This window comes from Fukomys damarensis, unplaced genomic scaffold (assembly GCF_012274545.1).
Source record: "Fukomys damarensis isolate Sample0158 unplaced genomic scaffold, DMR_v1.0_HiC HiC_scaffold_19, whole genome shotgun sequence".
Lineage (NCBI taxonomy): Eukaryota > Metazoa > Chordata > Mammalia > Rodentia > Bathyergidae > Fukomys > Fukomys damarensis.
Window position 1 is genome coordinate 62,653,976 of NW_022900931.1, and position 24,890 is coordinate 62,678,865.

Genomic DNA, 24,890 nt, shown 5'->3' on the forward strand with positions numbered 1-24,890 from the left:
ACACACACACACACACACACACACACACACACACACACACGGCCTCGTCTGTATTACAGCCCTCCCACGATGCCACAACTTACCCTAAGTGATCCTTGTGTCTTAAATTCACAATACACCCTCCCAATATCCAGTGTTCCCACTGACAGCTTAAAGCCCCTAACCATTTCTTCCCACCCCCAAATCCTCAAATTTGGGTCCCCCAAATCATAGTAGACCCGAGTGTCGCCACAAAACCCCCGAAGCTTCATCTGATCCACTATAATTAATGCTAACTCCAAACATCACCTGTATTTTTCACCAGCCTCCACTATACTTTTCCATGATTTCACTGTCTTCAATAGCCTTACTTTTCCTCCAAAACCTACCTCTGATTCCAAAATTTCATTGATCCTTGCGATGCCCCCGTGCCCCAATGATCCATTAGTAACCCAAAGTCTCCCCTCTCTTCTGCTGAAGCCACCCTGGCCCGAACACAGATTTTTCTAGACTCCAGTACTCAAAGGCTTCTCAGATTTCTCACCAGAATGTCCAGCTCCCAAGTCCTATAGTGAGCATGGCATCTTAAGACTGGCTCTGCCAGCTACCCAGTCCCCTGGGTCACAGATTTGTGTGTCTACTTGAATTTATACCATTTCTCTTCACTCCTCCCACTTCCAGCGCCCAAGTCTCTGCATCCTACCATCAGAATTTCTTTTTCATTTCCTTCCTTTTTATAGTCCTTCTCTAAACTTCTGCTGCTGAGTACCCCCGCATCAGTCTTGTCCCTGGTCTCCCAGACTCCTGCCTGGCCTCTTGGTACTGGGGAGTGAACATAGGACCTTCACGCTGAACTACACAGCCCCTTCCCCCTCTTAGACAGGGTCTCACTAAGTCACTAAAGTGCCTGGGCTGGGCTCAGACTTGCAATCTGGTTCGCTTCCCACAGTGCTGAGATTACAGGTGTGAACCATCCTGTCTGGCTTCCCTAGACTATTGTTGTTTTAAAGATAGGGTCTCATTGTGTAGTTCAGGTTGGCAGCCAGCTCACAATGTAGCCCAGTCTGGCCTTGAACTCTCAGCAATCCTCCTGCTTCAGCCTCCGGAATGCTGGGATTGCAGGTGTGTGCCACCACACCCAGCACTTGAGACAGTGTCTCTCTAAATTGCCCTGGTTGGCCTTTAACTTGCAATCCTCCTGCTTCAATTTCCTGAGTAGCTGGAATTAAAGGTTTGGGCCACTAGACATTTGCCTAGAGGAGTCTTTCCAAAGTACAAATAAGATCAGGGCATTCCCTTGATCCAGACCACGTGTGGCTCCTAGCTGCCTGGTAAAATTAAGCCCTGTGCAGTCTGGCCTCAGCCAATCTCTTTTTCCAGCCTCATCTCTGTCCACTAACCTCTTACACCATGTACCACCTAAAAGGAGAAACTGCCCTGTTCCATCGTATGGTCACTGTACCTTGCCCTCACATCTGTGCATATGCTGTTCCCTGTGCTTGGAATGCCCTTCCGCATTCCTTTTCTTGCCCTCTTAGGAGTTGGCTCAGCAGCTCTGTCAGTCCTCTGAGCTCCTCTAGGGGGACTGCCATCGTCTGGGGACAAGCCTGTCTTCCTCAGAGAGAGCGAGCCCTGGGAAGGCAGGCCGGGGCCCACATAGATATTTCTGTGTCTTCGGCACAGGACTGGGCTAATGGGGTCACTTCGGTATCCCTGTGATGGCCAACTGAATAAATGAAGAAGTAGGGGCTCAGCAAGCAGCTGTCAGCCCCCGCTCCCAGCACAGAGCAACGGCCCTAACTTGACATCCAGGTCCACAAATGTGGGGAATGAATAAATCGATCACTGCACTGGAAATTTATTTGCCTTCCACCCTTGCACACCAGCAGCAGGAAGCAAACTACTGAAAATACAATCGGGAACTGACTACATGGAAGGCAAAACTGCGGTCTACCTGCTTGGGGCAAGGAGCTGCAGGGCCCTAGTCCTCCAGGTCCTCGTCCTCCTCTTCCTCCTCGTCCTCCTCCTCCTCGTCCTCCGCGGCTGCCAGGACCTGCTCTTGGGCAGCCCGCAGGGCCTGCTCCTCCTCCACGGTGGGGTCGCTCATCTCCATGATCTCCGGGCCGCTCGAGTACTCCTGCTGGACCGGGGCTGGCAGGGCCGGGTTGAAGTTGTCCGGGCTGTACTTGTGACCCCAGCCGATGTAGAGGTTCTCAAACTTTCTAGAGGGGCAGCGAGGTAGCATGAAACTCTGTAAGGGCTGCCCAGAGCATGGGCACAGCCTGAACGCCAAGTCTCGCACAGTCTCGCGGGGTCAGGTGAAACACACCCACCCCGTTTCTCTGTCCCTCTGTTTATTGGACAAATGTTTACAGAGCACCTACGCTGTACAAGTTTAGGTCTAGAGTGGCACCATCTGAGAGCACGGCTGCAGGAATGCTTGAAACATAACGAGGGGAAGGGGAAGTCTAATTTTTCAATTGTATTATGTAATTTTTCTAATTTCCAGTGTGATGACTTTATTGAACCCAGGTCTTTTGCAATGAGCTACATCCCCAGGGGTTTTTGGTTTGTTTTTGCTCTTTTGAGACAAGGTGTCACCAAATCTCTGAGTTACTCAGGCTGAACTCAAATTTGTGTTCCTCCTGCCTCAGTCCCTCCGAGTGCTGGATTCCAGGTGTGCATGACCATTCCTGGCTTGGGATTTCTGCTTGACCAGTTCTCTTCTATTATGATTTCTAATTTAATTCCATGGTGGTCAGAGAAGATATTTTGCATGGTTTCAATTGGTTCACATTTATTGAGAATCCTGCCTAAGTACTTGGTCCTGGAGTGTGTTCCATGAATGCTTCAGAAGAATATACATTTTGCTGTTGTTGGGTGGAATGGGCTTTTTATTTTTATTTTTTTATTTATTTTTTGGTACTGGGAATTGAACTCAGGTCTTTGCGCTTGCAAGGCAGGCGGCGGAACCACTGAGCTAGATCCCCGGCCCTTTTAATTTTAATTAGTTTCAATTTAAATAATAAAATTGAGACTCAATTTGGTTACTGGAAAACTTCTATGAATGTCCGGAACATCTTGCGTACTTGAATCTCCATTTTCAACTATAAATATGTTTCTGTATTTATTTATTTTTTAAAACTATAAATATTTTTCAGTCTGAATACAGGTCAGGTATTTCTGATGCACATGGTTGTAACTTTAGGAGGCTGAGGCAGGAGGATAGATACCACTTTGAGGCCAGCCTGGGCTACATAGTGAATTCAAGGCCAACCTGCACTACAAAGCAAAGCCCTGTCTCAAGGAAAAAAAAAAAATGTATTTCTGATGATGTGAATACAGTCCAGATATTTCTGGGGAAAATTTAGTATCCAAATTGAAGTGCACTGTAAATGGAAAGTACAAGTACATCCCAGATTCTGAAGACTTAGTTTTGCTTTGTTTTTGTTTTCCCCTAATCCTGGGGATGGAACCCAAAGCCTATCAAATGCTAGACAGATGTTCTACCATTGAGCTACACGCCCAGTCCTTCAATGTATTACTTTGCTTTCTTTCTTTTTCTTTTCTTTTTTTTTCTCAGTGCTTGGTTTGACCCCCAGTATCAAAAAATAAAAAATAAAAATAAAAACTCAGGGGGCAGGGGATTTAGCTCTGTGGTTCCAGTGTCTGCCTTGCAAGTGCAAGGACCTGAGTTCGATCCCCGGTAACAAAAAATAAAAAAATAAAAACTCAGTGCCCAGAATTGAAATGAAGGTCTTTTTTTTCCCCCCAATGGTGGGGACTGAACCCAAGGGATTGACACTGAGCCGCACCCCCAGACCATTTTTAATTTTTAAATTCTGAAACAGGATTTTGATAAGTCACTACATTTCCTAGGGCAACCTGAACTTTCTTTTTCCTCCTCTTCTTTTTTATGTGTTGTTGTTGTTGTTGTTTGAGACAGGGTCTCACTATGTAATGGAGACTGACCTGGAACTCACTATGTAGCCCAGGCTGGTCTCGAACTCACAGCAATCCTCCTGCCTCAGCCTCCTGAGTGCTGGGATTACAGGCGAGCACCACCACACCCGGCTTCTTGTTGTTTTGGTACCGGGATCCGAATTGGAGTTCTTGTGCTTGCAAGGCAGGAGATGGAACCACTGAGCTAAATCCCCAGCCCTGTTGTTTTTTGAGACAGGGTTTTGCTATGCAGTCCAGGCTGGTCTTGAACTCAAAATGTAGGCCAGGCTGGCCTCAAATTCACAGCGATCCTCCTGCCTCGGCCTCTCAAGGGCAGGGATCACAGGTGTGAGCCATGACAGGCTTAACTTACTGTTATCTGCATGCTGGGCAAGTGCCCTACCACTGAGCTCTATTCCCAGCCTTGAAGACTTACTATGAAACAAAGAATATAAAATAGCTCGTTGGCCAGGCATGGTGGCACACGCCTGTAATCCCAGCACTCGGGAGGCTGAGGCAAGAGGATCACTGCAAGTTCAAGACCAGCCAGGCCTACACAGTGAGTTCCAGGTCAATCTCAACTACATAGTGAGACCCTGTTTCAGAAAAACCTAAATAAATAAATAAATAAATAAAATAAAATAGCTCGTTAATGATTTTAACTTTTCATTAATGATTTCATGTTTTAATTATAACAACTTAGATATGTGAGGTAAAATATGTTACTACATGCGGGGGATTTAGCTTAGTGGTTCCATTGCTTGCCTCACAAGTGCAAGGACCTGAGTTCAACCCCTGGTACCCCCCCAAAAATATGTTACTACAATTAATTTATTTGCTGATCTCATTACTTATTCATTTATTTATTTTTGGTACCAGGGATCAAACTCCAGTTCTTTCACTTGCAAGGCAGGCAGAGGAGCCACTGAGCTAAATCCCCAGCCCAGATCTTCATCTTTTAAATATAGCTACTAAAACATTTTAAATGATCTATGTATGTATACCTAAAAAGTACCAATAAACTCAATAAGAAAAAAAATAAAACAAAATGATCTATGTAGCTCTTATGTTGCTCTAGGTGCTGGGGCACAGAAGGAAGCAAAGTCAACCAAGATTCCCTGTGGCCACTGTCCTGCTGTGAGGTTGATGATAAAGGAGGCCCAGGGTGGGGATGGAGCTCAGGGGTGTAGCACCTGCCTGGCAAGTGCAAGGTCCTGAGTTCGATCCCTGGTACTGGAAGGGAAGGAGGAAGGAAGCAAACAAGCAAGGAAGGAAAGAAAGAAGGAAGAAAGCCAGCCACTGGGAGGGTCCTCGCCTACCAATTCTGCCCTTCTACATAAGTCCAGCTAGAAAATGGGAGAGAAACAAGTGGGAGAAAAAGGAGAGGACTCTGGGACAGGGAGCGACAGAGACAGGAGAGAAGATGGGGAGAGGTGAGATCCAGAGTTCTGGTCCTGGAGCAGCGATTTTGTTTCCACCTTGTTTTCATGCTTTTCTATTCCACAGAGCACTGCTTTCCTCCAGCACCGCTCAACACACAGCCACCCTGGCAGGCTCCAGGCCCCTGCCAGCCCTAGCCACATGGCCCCTGAATCAGCAATCGGCCTCACTTGGAGCTGTTTAAAAATGCCAGATCTCATCAGGCATGACGGCATACGCCTGCAATCACAGTACTTTCAGAGGCTGAGGCAGGAGGATCTCAAATTTGAGCCCAACCTGGGCAATTTAGTGAGAATCTGTTTCAAAAAAAAAAAAGCTAAGGGCTGGGGATTTAGCTCAGCAATTTGGCAGCCTGCCTTGCAAGTGCAAGGACCCGAGTTCAATCCCCAGTACCAAAAAAAAAAAAAAAAAAAAAAAAAAAAAAAAAAAAATGCTTGGAAATATGGCCCTGGGTTCAAAGCCCCACTGCTGGGGAGGGTCCTAAATCTCGGGCTCCATCCAAGACCCCTGTAACCAGAAAGAATCTGCGTCCTAACCAGATCCCCTGGAGCCTTCACATTGACAGCCTGGGAAGCTCTGGTCTTAGATGTTCCTTCGGCTGGCCTTTTGCCGGCTACTCCTTTCCCTTGCAGATTTCAGCTCAGCTGCTTTCCCCAGGAATCATTGCTCTGGGATCCCCGAATGCCTGACAGGCACTGAGGCACTCACTGAACTCACAGCCTCACTTGTTCCCTTGGAATGGGGTATTATTCCGCCGGAGGGGTCCGGGACATGTTGTCTGCCTCTGCTTCCTCTGCCTGCTCTGGGACAGCAGCCATGTCCGTCTTTCCAGCAAAGGGCCTGGGTCTGGAACACAGCTGGCAGTGGTGACATTCCAGGGTCTTGTGCAGGGGAAGGACGGACAGCCATGTGGAGGAGTGGGGGTATGGGCAGAGGGGTGGAAGGGTGGGCGAGTGGAACCCCAAGTTTGGATCCTTTGATCCAGAGGCAACTTGGTAAGTTAGGGAGTGGCCAGAAGAAGGAGTTGGGTGAAAACAAGCATGCCACTTCCCAGCCTCTTTAGAAGAAAAAAAATTGCCAAGAAGTGGTGCAAGTGTCAAGATGCCATGAAATCTGTGAAAAAGCTGCTGCCATCTGGTGGACAGAGCTGGTAGCGCCCCCACCCGGCTCCTCTAGGACTCTAGAGTCAGGGGCTGAGGGACTGAAGAGGGTGTTGCTGGGGCTGGAACAGCCAGGTGACTCTGGCTTGCCAATCTTTTGGGAGCAACTGCTGGGCCATCCGGTGGAGAAGATTTCCACCTCTTGAAAGCAGACCCGACTGGAAGAACTATCCAGGGATCCAGAAGAGTCAACTCCCCCTGCCCAGAGGTCAGGGAACTGGAGATCCAGCTTAGCATCCCACAAGTTTGGTGTGGCCCTGTGCCATTCCCTTCCCTTCTCAGAGCCTCTTTTTTTTACTTTTTAATTAATTAATTTATTTATTTATTTTTGGTACTGGGGATCGAACTTGGGTTCTTGCCCTTATGAGACAGATAGGTGGCAGAACCACTGAGCCACTTTTTTTTTTCTTTTTTTTTTTTGCACTGGGGATCAAACTCAGGACCTTTCGAGGCAGGCACAGCGCCATGCCACTAAGCTACATGCCTGGATCCAGATCCTCCATTCTTTCATCTGGAATTTTATGTTATTGTTTTCAGATTGAACTCCTAGGTTTATGTGATCCTCCTGCGTCAGCCTCCAGAGTACCTGGGACTATAGCTCCTTCCATTGGCTCGACTTGGATTTCTTATTTTAGCCCCAGTGGAACCTCTGGGAGGGAGTCAGGGGATCCTCCTAATCTGCCCTTGCTGGTAGTTGCCAGCTCTGAGGGAGGCCTGAGAGGGCTCCTGCTGGGAGGGACAGGAAGCCATACTTGCCACTGGCGTAGGCGTAGGCCCCAGGCCACAGATTGGAGCGCACTACGGCCACAGAGTACTGCGGGCAGAGGCTGCAGGACAGGCGGGTGGTCCAGGGAGACATATTCATGATTTCTGCAGCGGGATGTAGAGAAGCACGGGGTCAGAGGTCCCCACACCCTCCACAGAGCCCTGGGGTAGAGGAGGAGAAGGAAGGGAGAAAGCAGAGCCAGAGGACCAGGGTGTCACCAGAGCAGCTGCCCTGACAATGGCTTGGGCTGTCCTGTCCAACCGGGTTCCAGACCTCCCTCTCGCTTGGGTGTGGCCCTGGAGGCCACTTCACCACGTGAGCCTCAGTGGTGGCACCTGGTGGGGGGGGAGATAGGCACCCGGCGTCCCTCACAGGCTGGGCCTAAGTCCATTCTCTGGCCCACCCTCACCAGCCTCTCCTTCCTCTCCCCTCCAGCTGCCTCATCCAAATCCAGCTAAGTCTGGCCTTGGGGGGGCGGGTCCCTAACTACATCTCCTTCCCCAAAGCTCTCCTGGGACTCAATGGCCACATCAGATATTAAAGCCTTTGCCACTCCAGGAGAGGGTGGTGTTCAGGAAGCAACTGAGGCTCCAAGACGGGCCCCGTGATGGCCCTGGACTTTCTGCCTGGCCTCCCTCTGTGCCACCCTCTCCCAGACCAGGGCCCCTTACCTGCATCTTCGGAGAGCGGCATCAGCAGCGGAGGTCCAATCTCCTGCTCCACCTCCTCCGGCACGTCGTCGGCCTTCTCTTCCTCCTCCCCCAGCTCCTCCTCCTCCTCTGTCTTCCGCAAAGGGTTCACCCAAGTGCAGCGGCCCTGTGGGTGGGAGTGGGGTCCGGCAGCAGCCCCCGGGGGACGGAGCGGGCCTGAACTGGGGAGCACAGGGAGGCAGGCAGGACCGGGAGCCACCTGCCTCCCACTGACAGTGAGTCCCCTTCCGTCCTGCTGGGGGGTGGGGGGCTGCGGTGGAACCCAGGGCTTCAGGAGTGAACATAGACCCAGACTTCCGCTCCATTTGCTGTGAAATGGGAATGGTAGGGAATGGTAAAGGAGTTAAGTGGATTCAATAAAACATTGTGAAGTCAATAATGGCTTAATGAGTTAGATAATTAAAAGTTCCTAGAACCCAGCAGGTGCTTTCTACTTGTTTTTCCCCAGTACTGAAGATTGAACCCAGGACCTTCTCACTGATGTACACCCCCAGACTTTATTTTTAAAATTTTGATGCAGGGTTTCTCTAAGCACCACGTCTGGCTCAGATGTCTCCTTGAATGAATAAATGTATAAATATAAGCTTGGACCCATCTGTGGTGGTGAGTGCTTGAATCCCAGCACTCAGGGAGGCTGAGGCAAGAGGATCACTTTGAGTTCAAAGCTAGCTTGGGCTACATAGTGAGATCTTGTTTAAAAAAAAGAAAAAGAAAAGGAAAGGAAAAAGAAATGTTCGAAATAAATTTGGGACACTCTAGGCACAAAATAAATCCAGGTCAGGTCCATAATCTCTCTCTCTCTCTCTCTCTCTCTCTGGCTTTTTTTTTTAGGGTCTTGCTATGTAGCTCAGGCTGGCCTTGAACTCTCGGCAATCCTCCTGCCTCAGCCTCCCAAGTGTCAGGATTACAGGCGTGTGCCACTGTACCTATTATGGCTCATCATCTCATCCACAATTCAGACTCTGAATAGCTTTGAAAACCAGATTTGGGGTCTGGAATGTAGCTGAGCAGCTGAGCACTTGCCTCGCCTGTGTGAGGCCCTGAATTGGGTTCCCTAGCACTGAAAAGAAAACCAAAGTGTTTTCATAAGTCATTTGGCAGCAAGCCCAAGCTAAGAAGAGGTAGTCAGCTTTGCTGCAGAAATACTGATGCATTTGAAGACAGGCTGTGGGCCCTGCCTATGTGCTGTACAATACACAGTACTTAACCCTAGCAACCTTTTCAAAATCTAGAAAATTCTGCTGCAAGATGTGTTTGGTTCCTACAGTCAATCCTCCCAGACCCTGTACTGGTGACTGAACCCAAGACCTTCACTGTGAGCTACACCCACAACCCTTTTTACTTTATTTGTTTGTTTTGTTTTTATGTGTGTGTGTGGTTTTTGAGACAGTGTCTCTAGTTGAGACTGACCTGGAACTCACTGTGTAGCCCAGGCTGGTCTCGAACTCACAGTGATCTTCCTGCCTCAGCCTCACCAGTCTGGGATTACAGGTGTGCACCACCACGCCTAGCTTATTTTATTTATTTATTTATATATTTATTTTTGTGGGTCTGGGGATGGAACTTGGGACCTTGCGCTGGCAAAATGGCACCTCTGAGCTAAACCCCGGTCCATTCTTTAAATTTAATTATTTATTTATGGGGGGGAGCATCTCCCTATGTAGCTTTGGCTGACCTCAAACTCACGGCAATCCTCCTGCTTCAGCCTTCGAGTGTTGGGATTACAAAAGTGCGCCATCATCCACAGCCCTTCTTATTTTTTGAGATTGGGTCTTGCTAAATCACTAAACTGGGCGTGGCGCTGAGGGTGGGGCTCAAATTTGGAAGCCTCCTGCCTCAGTCTCCCGGAGCGCGGGAATAACCGGTGTGCACCACCAGGCCCAGCTCCCAAGAGCTTCTGACCGCCGATTATCAACCACTCCCTGTCGAAGGAACGAGGGGACTGACAAGGGGGCGGCCCGGGCCTCTCATGCGTGGGGCTCACCTGCGGCAGGATGTGCTGCGTGTGGTGCACCCAGTTGGCCAGGGAGTCGACCAGCTCGAGCACCGGGATGCCCTCGAAGTCGGGGTTCTCCTCGAAGGTGTGGCGCCCCGCGCCGCCCCCGTTCTCCTCGTCGCTCTCCTCCTCGCCGAACTGGTAGAAGCCGAGCGGGCTGATGTGCGTGGCGGCCGAGATGCGCGCGATCTGGGCGCGCAGGTAGTTGGCCTCGTTGCCCGGGAAGGGCGGGTAGCTGGCGACCGGCGCGTCCAGGTGGCCGGTGAAGAACTTGCGGATCTTGCGCGCGCACACGATCTGCGCCGGTGTCACGTGCGGCAGCCGCGTCCACGGCCGGCCCGGCTCGGTGCACACGAAATACAGATACTTGTTGGCGCCTGTGCGGCTGTCCTCCCTGCCTCACCTCCTCCTCCTCCTCCTCCTCCTCGCCGCCGTGCGGCTCCAGCGCCGCGGCGCCTTCCGGCAGCAGGACCTCGCCCTCCTCCGCCTCCTCCTCGCCCTCGCGGAACTCCACCTCCGCTACCAGGTAGCAGCGCCTCAGCCCCAGGACCTTGCCCCAGAAGCGGCACGTGCGCACCGGCTGCTGCTCCACCAGCTGCTTCAGCGCCAGGTAGATGCGGAAACTCTCGTCCGAGCTCAGCCCCACGCCGGCCTGCTCCAGGTGGAAGGCCATCTCCATGATGTTGGGCACGGCGGTGTCCATCTAGGGGAAGGGGGCGGGCGACAGCCAGGCCTGTTCTCTAGCCTGCCTCTTCAGCAGTCGAGAAGCCAGCGCCTGTAGTCCCAGCACTGGGTAGGCTGAGGCAGGAGGATCGATGTGAGTTCAAGGCAGGCGTGGGCTGCATGGTGAGTTCAAGGCCAGCCTGAACTAGCGAGACCATGACTCCACACACACACAAACACACACACACACACACACACACACCACCACCACTAACACCACCACCAACAACAACAGCAACAACAACACACCAAACAGAAATCAGTTGTCTCAGCTCTGGAGGTCAGAGGTTGGAGATCAAGGTGTTGATAAATTTGATTTTTTCTGACAGTTGTGCGAGAAAATCTGTTTTATGTCTCCTCCCTCCCACCTTCTGGTGGTTACTGACCCTCTCTGGAGCCCCGTGGCTTTAGAAGTATACCCAATCTCTGCCCTGCCCAGTCTTGGCCTCTCCCACAAGTTTCCCGTCTAATTCTCCTCACCTCTCAGTACTGGGGATTGAACCCCGGGAGTGCTAAGCTATATCCCCCATCCCTTTTACTTTTGAATTTTGAGACAGGGTCTCATGCTTGTGATCCTCCTGCTTCAGCCTTTCAAGTAGTTGGGATTAGAGGTGTGTGCTGCCATACCCGCTGCCTCTGCCCTGTTTTTTTTTTTTTTTTTTGTAACACCAGTAGGTTGGATTGGGAGCTCACCCTGCTCCATTCTGATCTCATCTAGACTTGGGCCTGGGATGTAGCTCAGCAGTGCAGCAACTGTCTAGTAAGTCTGAGGCCTTGAGTTCGATTCCTGATACCAAAAAAGACTAAAAAAATAAACTTGACCAGTAGCTGAGTGTAGTGTTACCTACCTGAAATCCCAGCTACTCAGGAGGCTAAAGCAGGAGGATATGAGACAGATAGAAAGCTCTTGTAGGGCCGGGGATTTAGCTCAATGGTTCCACTGCCTGCCTTGCAAGTGCAAGGTCCCAAGTTTGATCCCCAGTACCAAATAAATAAAATAAAATAAAAATCAGGGTCAGGGGTTTAGCTCAGTGGTTCTGCCGCCTGCCTTGCAAGTACAAGGACCCAAGTTTGATCCCCGGTATCAAAAAAAAAAAAAACAATAAAATAGCTAGGCATGAGCTCAGCACTCTTTGGATTAAATCCTCCATACTGCAGAAAAAAGGAGGGAGTAGCAAATTACATCTACAATGACAGTATTCCTAAAGTCACATATTAAGTCATTTGGTGAAGCTTAAGACTTCAGTACTGAATTTATGGGGGCATGGCCACCCCTAACACTAGTCGCGTAAGACTGAATAATGATTGCCCCATTTTCGCTTGACCTAAAAGTATCTACTGCATTCCTTTAAAACCTCAATTCAATTCGGAGCACAGTGTTAAACCGAGAACAATTTATTTCATCTCCTTTCTTGCCCACGTAACTATACTACTGTTCACAAATGTTTGAAATCCTTCTCTGCAGGGAGATTATACATCCCCACCCTACCCTGTGGGGCGGCGTCTGACCAGCGGAAGTGACAGCTAGAAGGACAAAGGCTGCAAGAATCTGTGTGGGGTCTGCTATGCCCTCTTTTCTCCCCCGCAGTAGTAGAAGTCAGAGTCACAGGGTCCCCTCTCTTCACCACCCGGGGTTCCTTCGTGACTGATTTGAACGCAGCACTCTTAACAGCCCATGAAGGGCACGGAGGGTATGAAGGGCAGACGGTGTGACCAGGCACATTTTTGAGACAGGGCCTCGCTGTGTCGTTCAGGTTGGCCTTAAACTCACTAGGTAGCCCAGGCTGACCTCAAACTCACAGTGATCCTCCTACATCAGCCTCTTCAAAGTAGTGGTGTGCACCACCACGCCCAGAACAACAAAACAAAACAAAAAAACTTTTATTTGGAGATGGTCTCTCCACTATTTAGCTCAGTCTGATCTCAGTTTTGAGACCCTCCTTCTTCAGCGGCCCAGAGTGCTGGGATTACAGGCGTGCACCACCAGGCCCTGGGGCCAGCTTTCCAAAATAACTGGAGCAGATCTTCTCCTCTGCTCCAAGCCTTCCAGGAGCACTAGTGGCCGCAGAAGAAAGCCCACAACCCTCGGCCGGGCCCCGCCCCTAGCGGGTCGCTCACAAACTAGGAAGTCACTTCCGGTGCTCAGCACACCTGCGCCTACCCACCCCCATCACCCCACTGGCTTACCACCTCCTCCTCTATCTCCTGTTGGCGCTCTCCGCCACCGCCCCTAACGAACAGCGCCTTCTGCTTCTCCGCCATCTCGTAGGTGGGATGCATCTCCGGGTCATCCCGCAGCGTGTCCAGCTTGGGGTGGAACCACTCCCACTGCGTGGTGCGGTTCAGAGACTCCAGGATGGACAAGGGGTCCTCGGGTCGCTGGTTCAGGATCTTCGTCAGAAGGTTCACCAGGTGCTCGTACCTGCTTCCCGCGGGAGCAGCGGGCAGGGGGGACACAGCACTGCTCAGCTTGCGGCCGCTGCTGCGTGCTTCACCCTGTGCTTGGTGCTGAGGACACGGGGTACAGAGACTGGGTCCCTGTCTGGTGGAAGTGACATTCTGAGGATGGAGGCAGACGTGAACCAAACAGGCAGAACATACAGGGTGTCAGGCACCGGCTAGTAATTTCTATGGTGACAAAGAAAGCAGGGAGTGGTGGTGGTGAGGAAAATGCCTGGGAAGGGGAGGTGCTTTGCAGTTTTAAACAGGGAGGCTGAGGCCAGGGATTTAGCTGAGTGGAACCCTGCTTGCCTTGCAAGCACAGGGTCCTGAGTTCGATTCCTGATACCAAAAATAAATAAATAATAAACGGAGGCCAGAGAAGTCCTCAGCGAGGTGGCATTAAAGCTGAGATCTGTGTGGAGAGATAGGGGCAGATCATGCAGGTTTTAGAGCAGTATTTTGTCAGAATGCAGAATGGACTGACTTTAAAATAATACAATCAATCTAGCTTAACATACACACATCAAAGGAGAACTACAACATCACCTCAGTAAGTACAGGAAAGTCTTTAAAGAAAATACTTGTGCTGGGCATGGTGGCACATGCTTACAATCTCAGCATTCAGGAGGCTGAGGCAGGAGGACTGCAAGAATTTGTGGCCAGGCTGGGCTACCTAGAGAGACCTTGTTTCAAAAAAAAAAAAAATTTTTTTTCTTCAGTGCTGGTGGTTGAACCCAGAACCTCGCATATCCTACGAAAGCTCTCCATTGCTAAGCTACATTCCCAGCCTAGATAACTCTTACAATCTTGGAGCAGCCACTATGAACTAACAGCTGGTATCAAATACAATAGTGAAAAACAGTATTTCCCCTGAGATTGGGAACAGGAATGCCTGCTATTGTATCTAGATGTTACCCCAAAGCCTCATGCACTCAGATGTGGGGGCTTTTGTGTTTTGTATTTGTTTTTCAAGACAGGGTCTGGAGTTTGAGGCCAGTCTGGGCTACATAGTGATCCTCCTGCCTCAGCCTCCCAAGTGCTTGGATTACAGGAGTGTGCCATCCTACCGGCTGCATGGGGAGCTTTCAAAAGGTGATTCGATTATGGGAGTAGTCTTGGTCAGGAGAAGCTGGGCACTGTGCATGTGACCTGGCAGGACATCTGTCCCTCTCAGGCTCTTCCTTGGACTCCCTGCTTCCTGGTTGCCATGCAGTGAGCAGTTTTTTCCACTAGGCCTTTCCACCATGACTTCCTGCCTTGAGGAGGTGAACTGGACTGAAAATGTGGGCCACAGTAGATCCCTCCTCCTTTATTTTGTTGGTGGTGGATATTGAGTCTCAGCAATGAGAAAGTAACTAAGACACCTGCTTTTTTTTTTTTTCCTTAAAGACACCTGCTTTAACCACTTGTATTTAATGACATTCTGGAGGTTGCAGCCAATGCAATAAGACATGAAAAGAAAAAAATAGGATTGGTGAGAAACAAAACTGTCGTAGTTTGCAGACGCTATGACTGGGGGAATGTGTGCCCATTTGGGAGGGTGCCACTGGCATGCTGGGGAAAGAAGGGTCAGTGTGACCTGAATAGAGGAATGACTGCCAGTCACCACAGCCAGGCACTTGAGAGCAATGTTGCAGTCTCACAACCAGGAACCCCACTTTACAGATGAAGACACAGGAGGTTGAGGTCCGAAGGTCACACAGTGGTGACACTGTCGGCATTTGAAACCAAGCTGGTCTAACTGCAGAGCATGTCTGTGCCACTGTCTGCAGCTGAGTAGATTGTCAGGTTTTTTCCTTGCCCAGGGCCTCACACCTCCTAGGGAAGTAACTCCACCAGTGAGCCCTCTACCCCACCCCCAGCCCTTTTTATTTTTGCTAAGCTGCCCGGGCTGCCTTGAACTTGTGATCCTCCTGCTTCACCTTCCCGGGTAGTTGGGATTGCAGGTGTGTGCAACTGTGCCTGGCTGTCAGCAGTCCTGCTGCGGTACAGGCCCTCACTGCGGCCAGAAGAGTGAGAAGTGAGACTAGCCAGGGCTTTTCCAGAAGGAAACTTGAAGATTCCTGAGGTGAGATTTGTTGGCGGAACCTTGAGGTTAATTCAGATTGGATTTCAGGCCCTCGGGTGGGAGCAGACAGTGACTAGCAATGGACTCTGGAGGGTGGGCTGGGCCTTGGGAAGCTGTGGGGAGGAGCGACACCTGCTGCACTTCCTCCTGAGAGGAATGGCTGGCACACAAGACCCATCATCAACCTCTTCTTCCTCCTCTCCTTCCTCCCCTGGCTCCAGACACACCTGCCTCCTCACAAGCCTCTGAGCCTTTGCATCTGTCCCGCCCCATCCCTGGACCCCTTTCACAGTGGTTACCTGCACAGTGCTCTAGGCCCAATTCACACGCCCTGTCCTCCTTATCCTGTCACATTTTTCTGCTGGTACCAGGGACTGAACCCAGGGTCTTCATACTGAGTTACATCTGTAGCTTTTAATTTTTTTGTCATTTAGAGACAGGGTCTCACTAAGTTGCTAAGTTGCCTGGCCTGGACTCAAATCTACAATCCTCCTGCCTCAGCCTCTCAGCAAGCTGGGACTGTAGGTGTGAGCCACCACCCCTAGCTTCCCTTACTATTTTTGTTTACTATCCATTCTCTCTCTAGGTTCTGGGCATCATGAGTCTCTCATGGAGGCTGAGAGTTATTTGTGACCACAGCTAAGGGGCTCCTTTCTCAAGCAGGAAGCTCGGAGCACAGAAGCTGTGCCCCCAGGAGTGGTAGGTGGACTCGGGACCCAAGTCATTTGACCTGGAATCCTGGCTCTGTCATATCCTACCTGCATAATCTTGGAGGAGTGACACCTGACTTTGGGCTCAGGCTCCTCCTCTGTGGGACAGGGACAGAGGACAGGAGAGCTAGGTGTGTGAGAAACGCCAATGATGACTGGCACACCTTCCCGCATGCCTAGCTGGGTGGGAGCTCAGGCCAGTCCCGGGTCTCATCTGAGAGCCCAGAGTTGGAGGTAGGGGCTTGGCCAGGTTCCTTCCCTGCCTGGGTGCCCCCTCCCCGCTCCCGGCCCCTCTCACAGGCTGAGGTCTGAGCCGATGCTGGTCTGCAGCAGATAGGCCTTGGCGTTCTGCACTGCCAGCTCCCGCATCTGGAGCTCAGGCACCTCGGGGCTGTAGTACAAGAAGCTCTGGTCTGAGAGTGAGAACCGCGGGGGTGCAAGGTCGTCCCTTGGGTAGGGACTGTGCTGGGTGCTGGGCCTGAAGTGCTGGTCCTCTCTCTGGTAGCTGTCGAACTGACTCAGGAAGCTGGCCCCTGGCAAGTAGCAAGTGGGCTCCAGTTGCTGCAGGAGGCCGCCTTGGCCCTGCTGCAGCTGCCGCAGCATCAGGTTGGTGGTGTGCTCGCCGGCCAGGGTCTTGCTGTCCTCCATGTAGCCGTAGGTCTGGGACCCCAAGGGAAAGCCGGGGGGCTCCGTGTGGCCCATGGGGGCCTCTGTGGCTTGGAAGGTCTGGGGCAGGTCGGTGAGGATCCCTTGACTGCCCGGCGGCTGGGGCAGAAGCATCTGCTGGACCTCTTCGGAGCCCTGGAAACTCCTCCGGTTGGAGTTCTGCCCAGAAGGGGGCTCTGAGGGATCCCCCATGGCTCAGAAGCGGGGAGCAGACTTCTAGGAAAAAGGCAGGCCAGACCAGGCGCCCACAGGCACACTGCAGGCAGCTGCTCGTCGGGGCCTCCTAAGGACCGGGACGTGAGGGCCGTTACTGGGTTGGGTCACCCGCGAAAGCGCTGTCCACGCAGGCGCGCCCCCGCGTGTCCCCCCCAGCCCGCTTGGAGGCAGAGATCGGAGTGCAGAACGCCCCAGAGCGCTATCGCCTTTATTTACTTTTAAGGCAAAGCCCCGGAGCCAGCGCCTCCCTCCCCTGCCGTCCTCTCCTGTCCTCTCCCAGGCTGTCAGCTGTTCCCCTTGGTCTCGGGGTCCCCTGCTTCCTCGGCCGCTGGGCTGGGCGTCTTCACAGCAGCCTCTTCCCCCGCAGGGGCCAGGGTCTGTGGGCTCCGTTCCTCCTTTGAGGTCAGCCCGCCCGCTGCTGCCTCCTGGTGGCAGGAGAAGGCAAGGGGCAGGGGGTCAAGAGCAGGGTCCCACCGGAGCCCTCTTGGCACCCCACCCAGCTGGGCTCTTTCTTTGCCACGTTGGCTGCCACTGTACCTTGGGTAGCGGCCCCTCGAGACTAGAGTCCAGGAGAGCAGCCTCCGTGAGACTCGAGTCCTCATCCATGCTGATGAAGATGGCCGGGGTTTCGCACTCGGGCCCCTCCTCCCGGAAATCCATGGTCTCCTCGGGAGGGGGAGGCCCGGGCCGGGCGGAGGCGGAGGCAGGGGCTGCCACACCCCCCGGCTTCAGCTTCTGTTCCTCCTCCAGCTGCCGCTTTAGGGCTTTCTCCTGGGCCAGCCGAAGGCCGATGAGGTCCTGAGTGGGTCGGGGGGCTGGGGCCGGGGCCAGAGCCAGGGGCTCCAGATCGTCCTGAGGCGGGGAGGGGCACACAGAAGCTCTGGGGGTGTTGAGAGGGGGGAGGAGGCAGAGACCACCGCGGCGCAGCAGCGGGCTGTTGTCCCCGCCCCACTCCCTCGCTCAGCACACGGGAGACGGGGAGGGCTAGGAAGCTGGGGCTCTGGGGCAGGCGGGCGCAGGGCCCTCACCTCTTCCAGGGCGCTGGCAGGTGCCTCCTTGGCCTCTGGCTCCTGCTTGCCGCTGGCCTCCAAGATGGTCATGATGGAGTTGGGAATGTGTGCTTGCTAGGAGAGCAGGAGGACGCTTTGGAAGACTCTGAGACGCCACGGACCCCGGGCCCACCCCGCACCGCCCCCAGGTACCTGGTGGGGGGTGAAGGAGCGCACGTGAGCCAGCAGGGGCTCCCGGAGCTCGGGGCACTTGTCAAAGACGGCTCCCAGCTGCTGGGGTGGCAGCTGCAGGATGACCTGGAAGCTCTGGGGCTTGGTGCGCTGGCAGCACTTGATGAAGCCCTCCCACACCTTGGGGTACTTCCACACCTGGTCGGGCAGGGCGGGAGCGTTGGGGGGGCACAGGCAACCCCCAGCCCAGGCCCCAGGGAGAAGCAGAATCCTCTGCCTCCCCGGGGATTCAGGCTGCTGGGACACAGGGCGATTTGGAAAACCCGGAGCGACTCCCAACTCCACCCGTTCCCTGCAGCTCGCCCGGCTGGGCAAGCATCCGTCATGTTACTCTCGCAGCAGCCTCCAGAGGGCGGCATTGGCCTCGTTACAGAGGCAGAGGTGGTGGAAGGAAGACACCGGCAGAAAGGAGAGGAACCCAGGTCAGTCCCGCCCCGCCCCGAGCCTTCGCGAGACGTTTTACAGTCCCGCCGCGGGGCTTGTGGCCGGTACTCCTACAAGCCCCGATTCTGGGCGTCTTGAACACCTGGACCATCTAAGGGCAGGGTGCATCCTGGCTTGGTGGCGATGAGGGGCCGCCGTGTCACCGCTGGGATGAACCCCGAAGCCCGCCAGCCCACCCAGGCGCCCCCCTCACAGCCCTGGGGCCACACTGTGCTTGGCCGGTGGAGGCAGGGCAAGGCTGGGGTCCCACCCGTCTGCCTTCAGTGCAGCCGGCCAGTCCGTTACCTGCTTCATGATGAGGCGGGACAGGATGTTCATGACGAAGCCCCCCAGGCGGGGGTACATGGTCAGGGACTGTATGACGGTCCTCATGAGCAGCATGGGCAGGGGGCTCTGCTCCATCAGCTGCTGCATCACCACGGCGAGCACCTCTGACGTGTACACGTTCCGCTCCGCGAAGCACAGGTTGGTGGCTGTGAGGCGAGAGCAGCCCGTTGTGCTCTCCGCCAGCCGCCCCACCCGGGAAGCTCGGCCCCTCCTGAGGACAGTGCCTGATGGGGAAGCAGGCGCCTCCAGTCCTCTCCCAGGGCAGCTACTGACTTCCGCAGTCCCCTCCGGAGGGGCACAGGCCCGAAGGCTGCTCGAGGGAATAAAGGCTTGCGCTGCTGCTGCTGGGCTTGCGGTCAAGTCCCCAGCTCAGTACCCAGTACAGAAGGACCCAGAGGGCTAGTGCTACACGTGTACCCCCAGGCCAGCCACGGGCCTGCTCCCTCAGAAGTGGTGGCAGAGCCCTGAGCCACTATGCTAATGAGGATACCCCAGGAGCTGCCTCTGAAGCCCTTGCCCAAACACCAGTTACCATGTGAGTCTGTCAACCAGGAAATCTTTATTGAGCCAGAAGAGAGGGCCCCCATCCTTGAGAGGCTAGTGGAGAATCGGGTGGGGTGGTCTTGTATGGGACAGGGAGGGGAAGGCGTTACAGGACAGAGAGGAGGCCGAGTGGGTACAGGGTAACGAGAAAGAAACTGCAGCAGCACGCATCTCTCTCCTCCTGGCCAAGGAGCTCTGCGCCCTACTGCCTGATCGGGTGGGGTGGTCTTGTATGGGACAGGGAGGGGAAGGCGTTACAGGACAGAGAGGAGGCCGAGTGGGTACAGGGTAACGAGAAAGAAACTGCAGCAGCACGCATCTCTCTCCTCCTGGCCAAGGAGCTCTGCGCCCTGTCCTGCCTGCCATCGAAGGCCCCCAGAGCTGGCCCTTCCTGCTCCTCTGGGCCTCCCACTCAGTCCCTAATCAGCACTCTAAAAGGCAGCCTGTGGGGTCTACCAAAAGCTCAGCCTGGACCTCCTCCTCTGAGAACAAGGCCAAATTCCCACTCCGTGTGGGCAGCCGGGGCAGGGCTCCTCCCTCCCTCCAGCCCGGGCCCTCAGCAGGTTCAGGGTGGCCACAAACACAGCCCGGCCTCTGGCCTCCCGACTCTCCCTGCTCGCGGTGGGCGGCCCCTCCCCTGCCAGGCTGGCATGGGGCTCCCATGGCTGCCCTGTCACAGGTCTGTCTGCTTAGTTGTCACTGTCCAGGGTCAGGTCAGCTCATTCTCCGGACTGTGAACCCTGGAGTTCTGGGCTGGGGCTGTCACTGTCCGTGCTGTGACTCCAGCACCACGCAGCCTAAGGCTGAGACGCAGTGCTCAGTGAGTCTCCCTAACTGCCGAAACATCACGTAGTGGAGAAGGAGAGCACAAGCTGAGCATGCATGAGGTCTTGAGTTCCATCCCGAGCGCTCCACCAAAAAAGGGGAAGCAGGGAGTGTGAGGAGCGTAGCCCTGAACTGTAACTTGCAGATCTTTTTCTTCTCACTGCTCTTGCGCTAATATGTGGGGGAAAAAAATGGCAGGAAGGGGATGTGATGCACAGGACAGGACGGGACTTCTCAACCCGGTTCTAACAGCAGGCGAGCTAGCACAGCAGGAAGTTACCGGGACGGGCAGCAGAGGAGCTGGCAGTAATGGAGGGGGTGACAGGCCCAAGTGTGCGAGAGCAAGGGGGGGAGGTAAAGGGTGCGCCCTTTTGTGCCCTGCTGCTGCCACCAGGCCTTGGCTAATGGCCACCTCAGTGGCCTCTACAAGGCCCTTTTCTTCCTGGGCCATGGATCACGTGAGTACCACAGCACGGAGCGGGACAGGACTTGCATTCTGGACCCCAGATGGCCTTAGCGGGGGTGGCTCACGCGTGAGCATAAAGCATGTGAACACACTGCCTTGGCAGTGGGCCAGAACCTTCCTTGGTGAATCAAACGGGTCAGGAGGGGCTGGAGGTGGGGCTCAATGGCAGCGAGGCCCTGGGTCCCACCCCCAGCACCACAGAAAGACAAGGAAGAAGGGGCTGGGGGTCTAGACCACTGTCCTAGACCATAACCTTCGAGACCCTCTTCTCCTGCTGCTCTTCCACCAGAGGCCTTGGTACCTCCTCAGGGTCACCCTGTCATAAGCTTCTCTCCTGACCTGAGAAGTTGCTGAAAAACTGCTGGGGCAGGGGGGTAGGAGAGAAGCCATCGAAAGCTAGAACAAAGAGGCACAGCGAGCAAGTCCCCACCCAAGAGGAGAAGAGGAAGCAAATGACAGCCGGCTTCAGAGGGCGACAGGCAGGGCCTCCGCCTCCTGGCAAAGAAAAGATCTTGATCCAGAGGCCTCTCGGGGAGGGAGGGTGGGCCCTGGAGAGAGCTGAGGCGGTGGCTTCTCGGGGGAGGTGGCCCCAGGACCCAGAGTGCATGGAGGCAGAACCTCCACCTCAGGCGTACTTTAGTTCAGAGTGTTTCCCAGCACAACATGTAGCCCTAAACAGGTCACCTAACTTCTCTGAAACTCCACTTCCTGTCTACAAAACACAGTCAACAACTTACCAAGCAACATGAGGGGTCAGCAGAGCAGGCCCACGGGCCTTAAGGGAGAGCCGCCTCAGAGCGGAGGGCACTGACAGCTGGCCAGGCTCGCCAACCCCTTGCTGGGGAGGTGCACTCTTCCTGCCTCCATCTACAAGGCCGGCTTAGCCTCTGACCAGGGCTTACCTGGGCTCTGCTTCTTTCTCTTCCTTGTGGCTAGGAAGTGCCCCCATCCCCAAGGTGCCCTATAGAGAAGGGCAGGACCTGGGAGGGAGGGGCTGCAGGTGACATGGTCTTCCACGTGCAGATTCCAGCGGGGATTGTGGTGCACAGGACTGGACCACAGACAGGGAAGGATGCCTCACCTTTGATGATGGATTTCATATCACACTTCACTGAGTCGATGTTGTGTAATGCGATCAGGAGCTCTCCGGGGTTCAAGGGGGACAAAGCTGAGTTCCCTTCACCTGCAGCAGTGGCAGTGGGGGGGACAGTATGGAGGCCTAAGTGAGGAGAGGGGTCCACACTCCCCAGTCTGGGGGGGCGTTCCTGGGGACTGGGGGACAGAGAATAGGACAAGGGAAGACTGGGAGTAAAGCAGCCTCAGGTCCCCATCCTCGTCACAGCCACGCTGGGTGGCACAGCATGGTCCTCACTCCCCAGTGGGCTATGCACTCCCAAAGGCAGGGCCAGGACTGGTCCATCACAGGATCCCAGCACTGACTCCAGCAGGGCACAGACAGCCGCAGGAGTTTTCAGGACAGGACAGGGCAGAACAAAGCCAGCAATGGACTTAACAGAAGTGACTGGAGCCTTCCAATGCATCGGGGCCCAGAGGAGGTGGCTCTGCTGGAGCTCTCTGGCTGTCCTGAAACCTGCTTGTGTGGTGTGTGCTCAACAGGCAGGTGCTGTACAGACACAGGGCTGAGGGGTGTGGGAGCCACACTACACTACTTGGTAGTTTTCCCGCCTTCAAAGATTTGTTTCCTTTTGACTGTCAGATAAAATGTCCCTGCGGCCAACGTGAGGGGTTTGGGTAGGATCTGAGGAAGGACCAGAACCCCAGGCTAGGCGCCGGAACACATACTGAGACAAGTACAGGAAACACCACGGAGAGGAGGTGACTCCTCTCCCAAAAGGAAGCCTCCCTGGGTAGGGCAGTTGCAGACAGGGTCCAGCTGGCCCCTGGCAGGGAGGGGGTGCATCACCTACCATGCTGTGTGCCCAGCAGGCGGTTGAAGACCTCCTTCACCACGATGGGGTTGAGCTTGATGAGTTTAGGCAGGGCCTGGATCACTTCCTTCTACAGGGACAGGGTGAGGTGGGCAGCATGTCAGACACACCCACCCCAAGGTCACGGACGGGGTGCACTCAGGATGTGGTCCCCCTCATCCCCTCCAGGCACAACTGCGGTTCTTTCCAGGCCCCACAGCTCCTCAGGGCGGGACCCCCAGGCACAGAGCTTTGAGGGACCACACCCCACGTTGGGGACAGCTGTACAGCTGCAGTTCCATGCAGGCCTCAAGACGACGATGTGCGTCCACACACGTAGGACGTCACTGTGAGCTTCCCGACAGGTGAGGAAATTAAGGCTCTGAGAGGACAAGTGACCGGCTCGCAGTTAAGAGGGTGAGGCAGGGCGGAAGCAGACCCAAGCGACAGCCTGGCACAGCAAGTACGTGGTTCCCACCCTTCTGTGCTTTTGCTCACTCCAGCCCGCCTGCTGAAGGGGGCCAGCAGCCGCCCGTACCTTCTCCAACCCATTGAGCACGGGGATGAGGAAGCGGACATCGGGTAGCCGCTTGTGATAGAGGTCTCGGACCCGTTTCACCAGCTCCGGGGAGGGAGGGACTGCGGGCAGAAGCAGCAGGAAGCAGAGTTGGGGTGAGTGGGGAGGGTGCAAGGTGACCACCCAGAGGGAGGGGGCGGGGTGGGTCCGTGGGAGGGTCGACTCCACAGGACCTGCGGCCCCTGGTTTCTCCCAGGCAGTTGGTGCCACGCTGCTTTAGCTGGAGAACCTGAGGCCCAGGGAATGGAGACTCACAAGAGGCACTGCAGGGACCCAGCAGGGGCAGACAGGGTAAAAGATGGGGGTGCCTGGGGCACCTTTATCTGTGAGGCTGTGCAGACATCGGGTGACCAGTGTCTCCGCCCCCTTGGGGCAGTTTTCCACCAGCAGGAGCAGCTCTGGCGAGTTCATGCCCATCCCTCGGATCTAAAAGCAGAGGTCAGGAGATGAGGGTGAGGGCTGGAGAAGGCCAGGTTGGTGGGTGGGGTGTGGACCGGGGAGACCTGGGCACGGGGGGCATGGTATCTTGTTTTAGGCAAGACTTGCTCCAGCACTGTGGCCTCTCTGTACTGTCCTCCCTAGCAGGGCAGCCCTCTGTCGTCTTAGCCCTAAGTACTTCTAATGCCCAGATGGGGCCTTGACCCCTTGGGGAAGGCCTTCCTGGCTCTCATGGTGCCGTCACTGCTGACTGCCCAGACCAAGGCTCAACTTGCTGCTGCTTCTGGAGCCAAACACAAGGAGCGGGGGCCAGATTCCTGTCCCCAGCCAAGTTCATGGCTGTGAAGGAAACCCTCAGTGCAAGGGCACTGCTCTGCGCTGGTCTGCTCACGCAGGGGCTTTTTCCCCAGGGGCTCTGCAAACTGAAGTTGGATCATCTTAAAAACTGATTAAATTTGCTTCAACTAGAATCCCATTTTATAGGTAAGGAGACCAGCAAACCTGGGAGTCGGCTATGTGGGGACTAACATGGCATTCACTCTCCCTTTGTTTTTGTTGGAAAATTTCCATAATAATTTTGTAAAAGTCAGGGGCAGAGATGAGATATAAACAAGCAGTTTCAAACCCAGCTGCAGTGCAGGTGGACACTGCACACTGCAGCTGCTGGTTTGCTACACAGCTGCTTCCCCGTGAGCAACCCCGTGACTCAGGGAAAAGGGCAGGAGGGGCTTATTTTCTGTAAAGACAACCAAAGATTCCCTCTAGCAGCACGGGGAAGGCCGGCTCGTGACAGCAGTGGATGCTGTGAGTTCAGACTCCCTCAGCCACGGGCCTGGATGACCCCCACCCCGTTTTTACTCAGGGGCCCAGGGGCCCAGGAGAACGGAGGTCTTCCTACTCCAGGCTCTCATCTGCTGGGCTACCCTATTTGTTCTCACGAACTGGGGGTGACATGAGGAGGTGGAAGAGCTACAGGGGTGACTGTCCTTTGTGCTTAGCACACACTGAGGTGGAGACACCCAGGGAGGGACTGGAGTTGGGGTCTCAGCCTCCCAGGGCCCTGCTGGGCTCGGGGGCCTCACCGGCTGCTCGATGACCCTCAGCACTGTTCGTTTGATGTCAGCAATGGCTTCGGTGTACACGGCTGCCAGCTCGTGGATCAGCTTGTGGTTCTGAGGCAGGAGGGCCAGGTAGAGGTACAGACACTGCTTCACCGTCTCCTCAGTCCAGGGTGCTGCCACCTCTGATGGGGCAGGGTGGGTATCAGACTGGCCTCCTCTCCC

At 54.4% G+C, this 24,890-nt stretch overlaps 3 protein-coding genes across 4 annotated transcripts in view; all 3 read right to left on the bottom strand.

Moving 5' to 3' along the window:
* Dmwd (DM1 locus, WD repeat containing) overlaps positions 1 to 1,462 on the bottom strand; it is an 8,538-nt gene extending 7,076 nt beyond the window's left edge. Inside the window, exon 1 of the mRNA XM_010614645.3 lies at positions 1,442 to 1,462. Within this exon, the coding sequence (XP_010612947.1) occupies positions 1,442 to 1,462 (21 nt within the window). The remainder of the gene's footprint in view (positions 1 to 1,441) is intronic.
* Positions 1 to 16,933, bottom strand: part of Rsph6a (radial spoke head 6 homolog A) — a 20,957-nt gene extending 4,024 nt beyond the window's left edge. The window contains 7 exon segments of the mRNA XM_010614573.2: positions 1,934 to 2,201; positions 7,274 to 7,391; positions 7,959 to 8,103; positions 9,982 to 10,390; positions 10,392 to 10,696; positions 12,904 to 13,138; positions 16,235 to 16,933. Coding sequence (XP_010612875.2) covers positions 1,961 to 2,201; positions 7,274 to 7,391; positions 7,959 to 8,103; positions 9,982 to 10,390; positions 10,392 to 10,696; positions 12,904 to 13,138; positions 16,235 to 16,794 — 2,013 coding nt within the window. The 5' untranslated portion in view covers positions 16,795 to 16,933 and the 3' untranslated portion in view covers positions 1,934 to 1,960.
* A 76-nt stretch (positions 16,934 to 17,009) lies between these two features.
* Sympk (symplekin) overlaps positions 17,010 to 24,890 on the bottom strand; it is a 28,498-nt gene continuing 20,617 nt past the window's right edge. For both annotated transcript variants that reach the window (XM_010614574.3, XM_010614575.3), the window contains exons 18-27: positions 24,690 to 24,850; positions 23,487 to 23,595; positions 23,131 to 23,231; positions 22,593 to 22,683; positions 21,746 to 21,847; positions 18,789 to 18,976; positions 18,021 to 18,197; positions 17,847 to 17,942; positions 17,356 to 17,670; positions 17,010 to 17,243 (exon numbers count right to left, since the gene is read on the bottom strand). In XM_010614574.3, the coding sequence (XP_010612876.1) occupies positions 17,103 to 17,243; positions 17,356 to 17,670; positions 17,847 to 17,942; positions 18,021 to 18,197; positions 18,789 to 18,976; positions 21,746 to 21,847; positions 22,593 to 22,683; positions 23,131 to 23,231; positions 23,487 to 23,595; positions 24,690 to 24,850 (1,481 nt within the window). In that variant the 3' untranslated portion in view covers positions 17,010 to 17,102. The remainder of the gene's footprint in view (positions 17,244 to 17,355; positions 17,671 to 17,846; positions 17,943 to 18,020; positions 18,198 to 18,788; positions 18,977 to 21,745; positions 21,848 to 22,592; positions 22,684 to 23,130; positions 23,232 to 23,486; positions 23,596 to 24,689; positions 24,851 to 24,890) is intronic.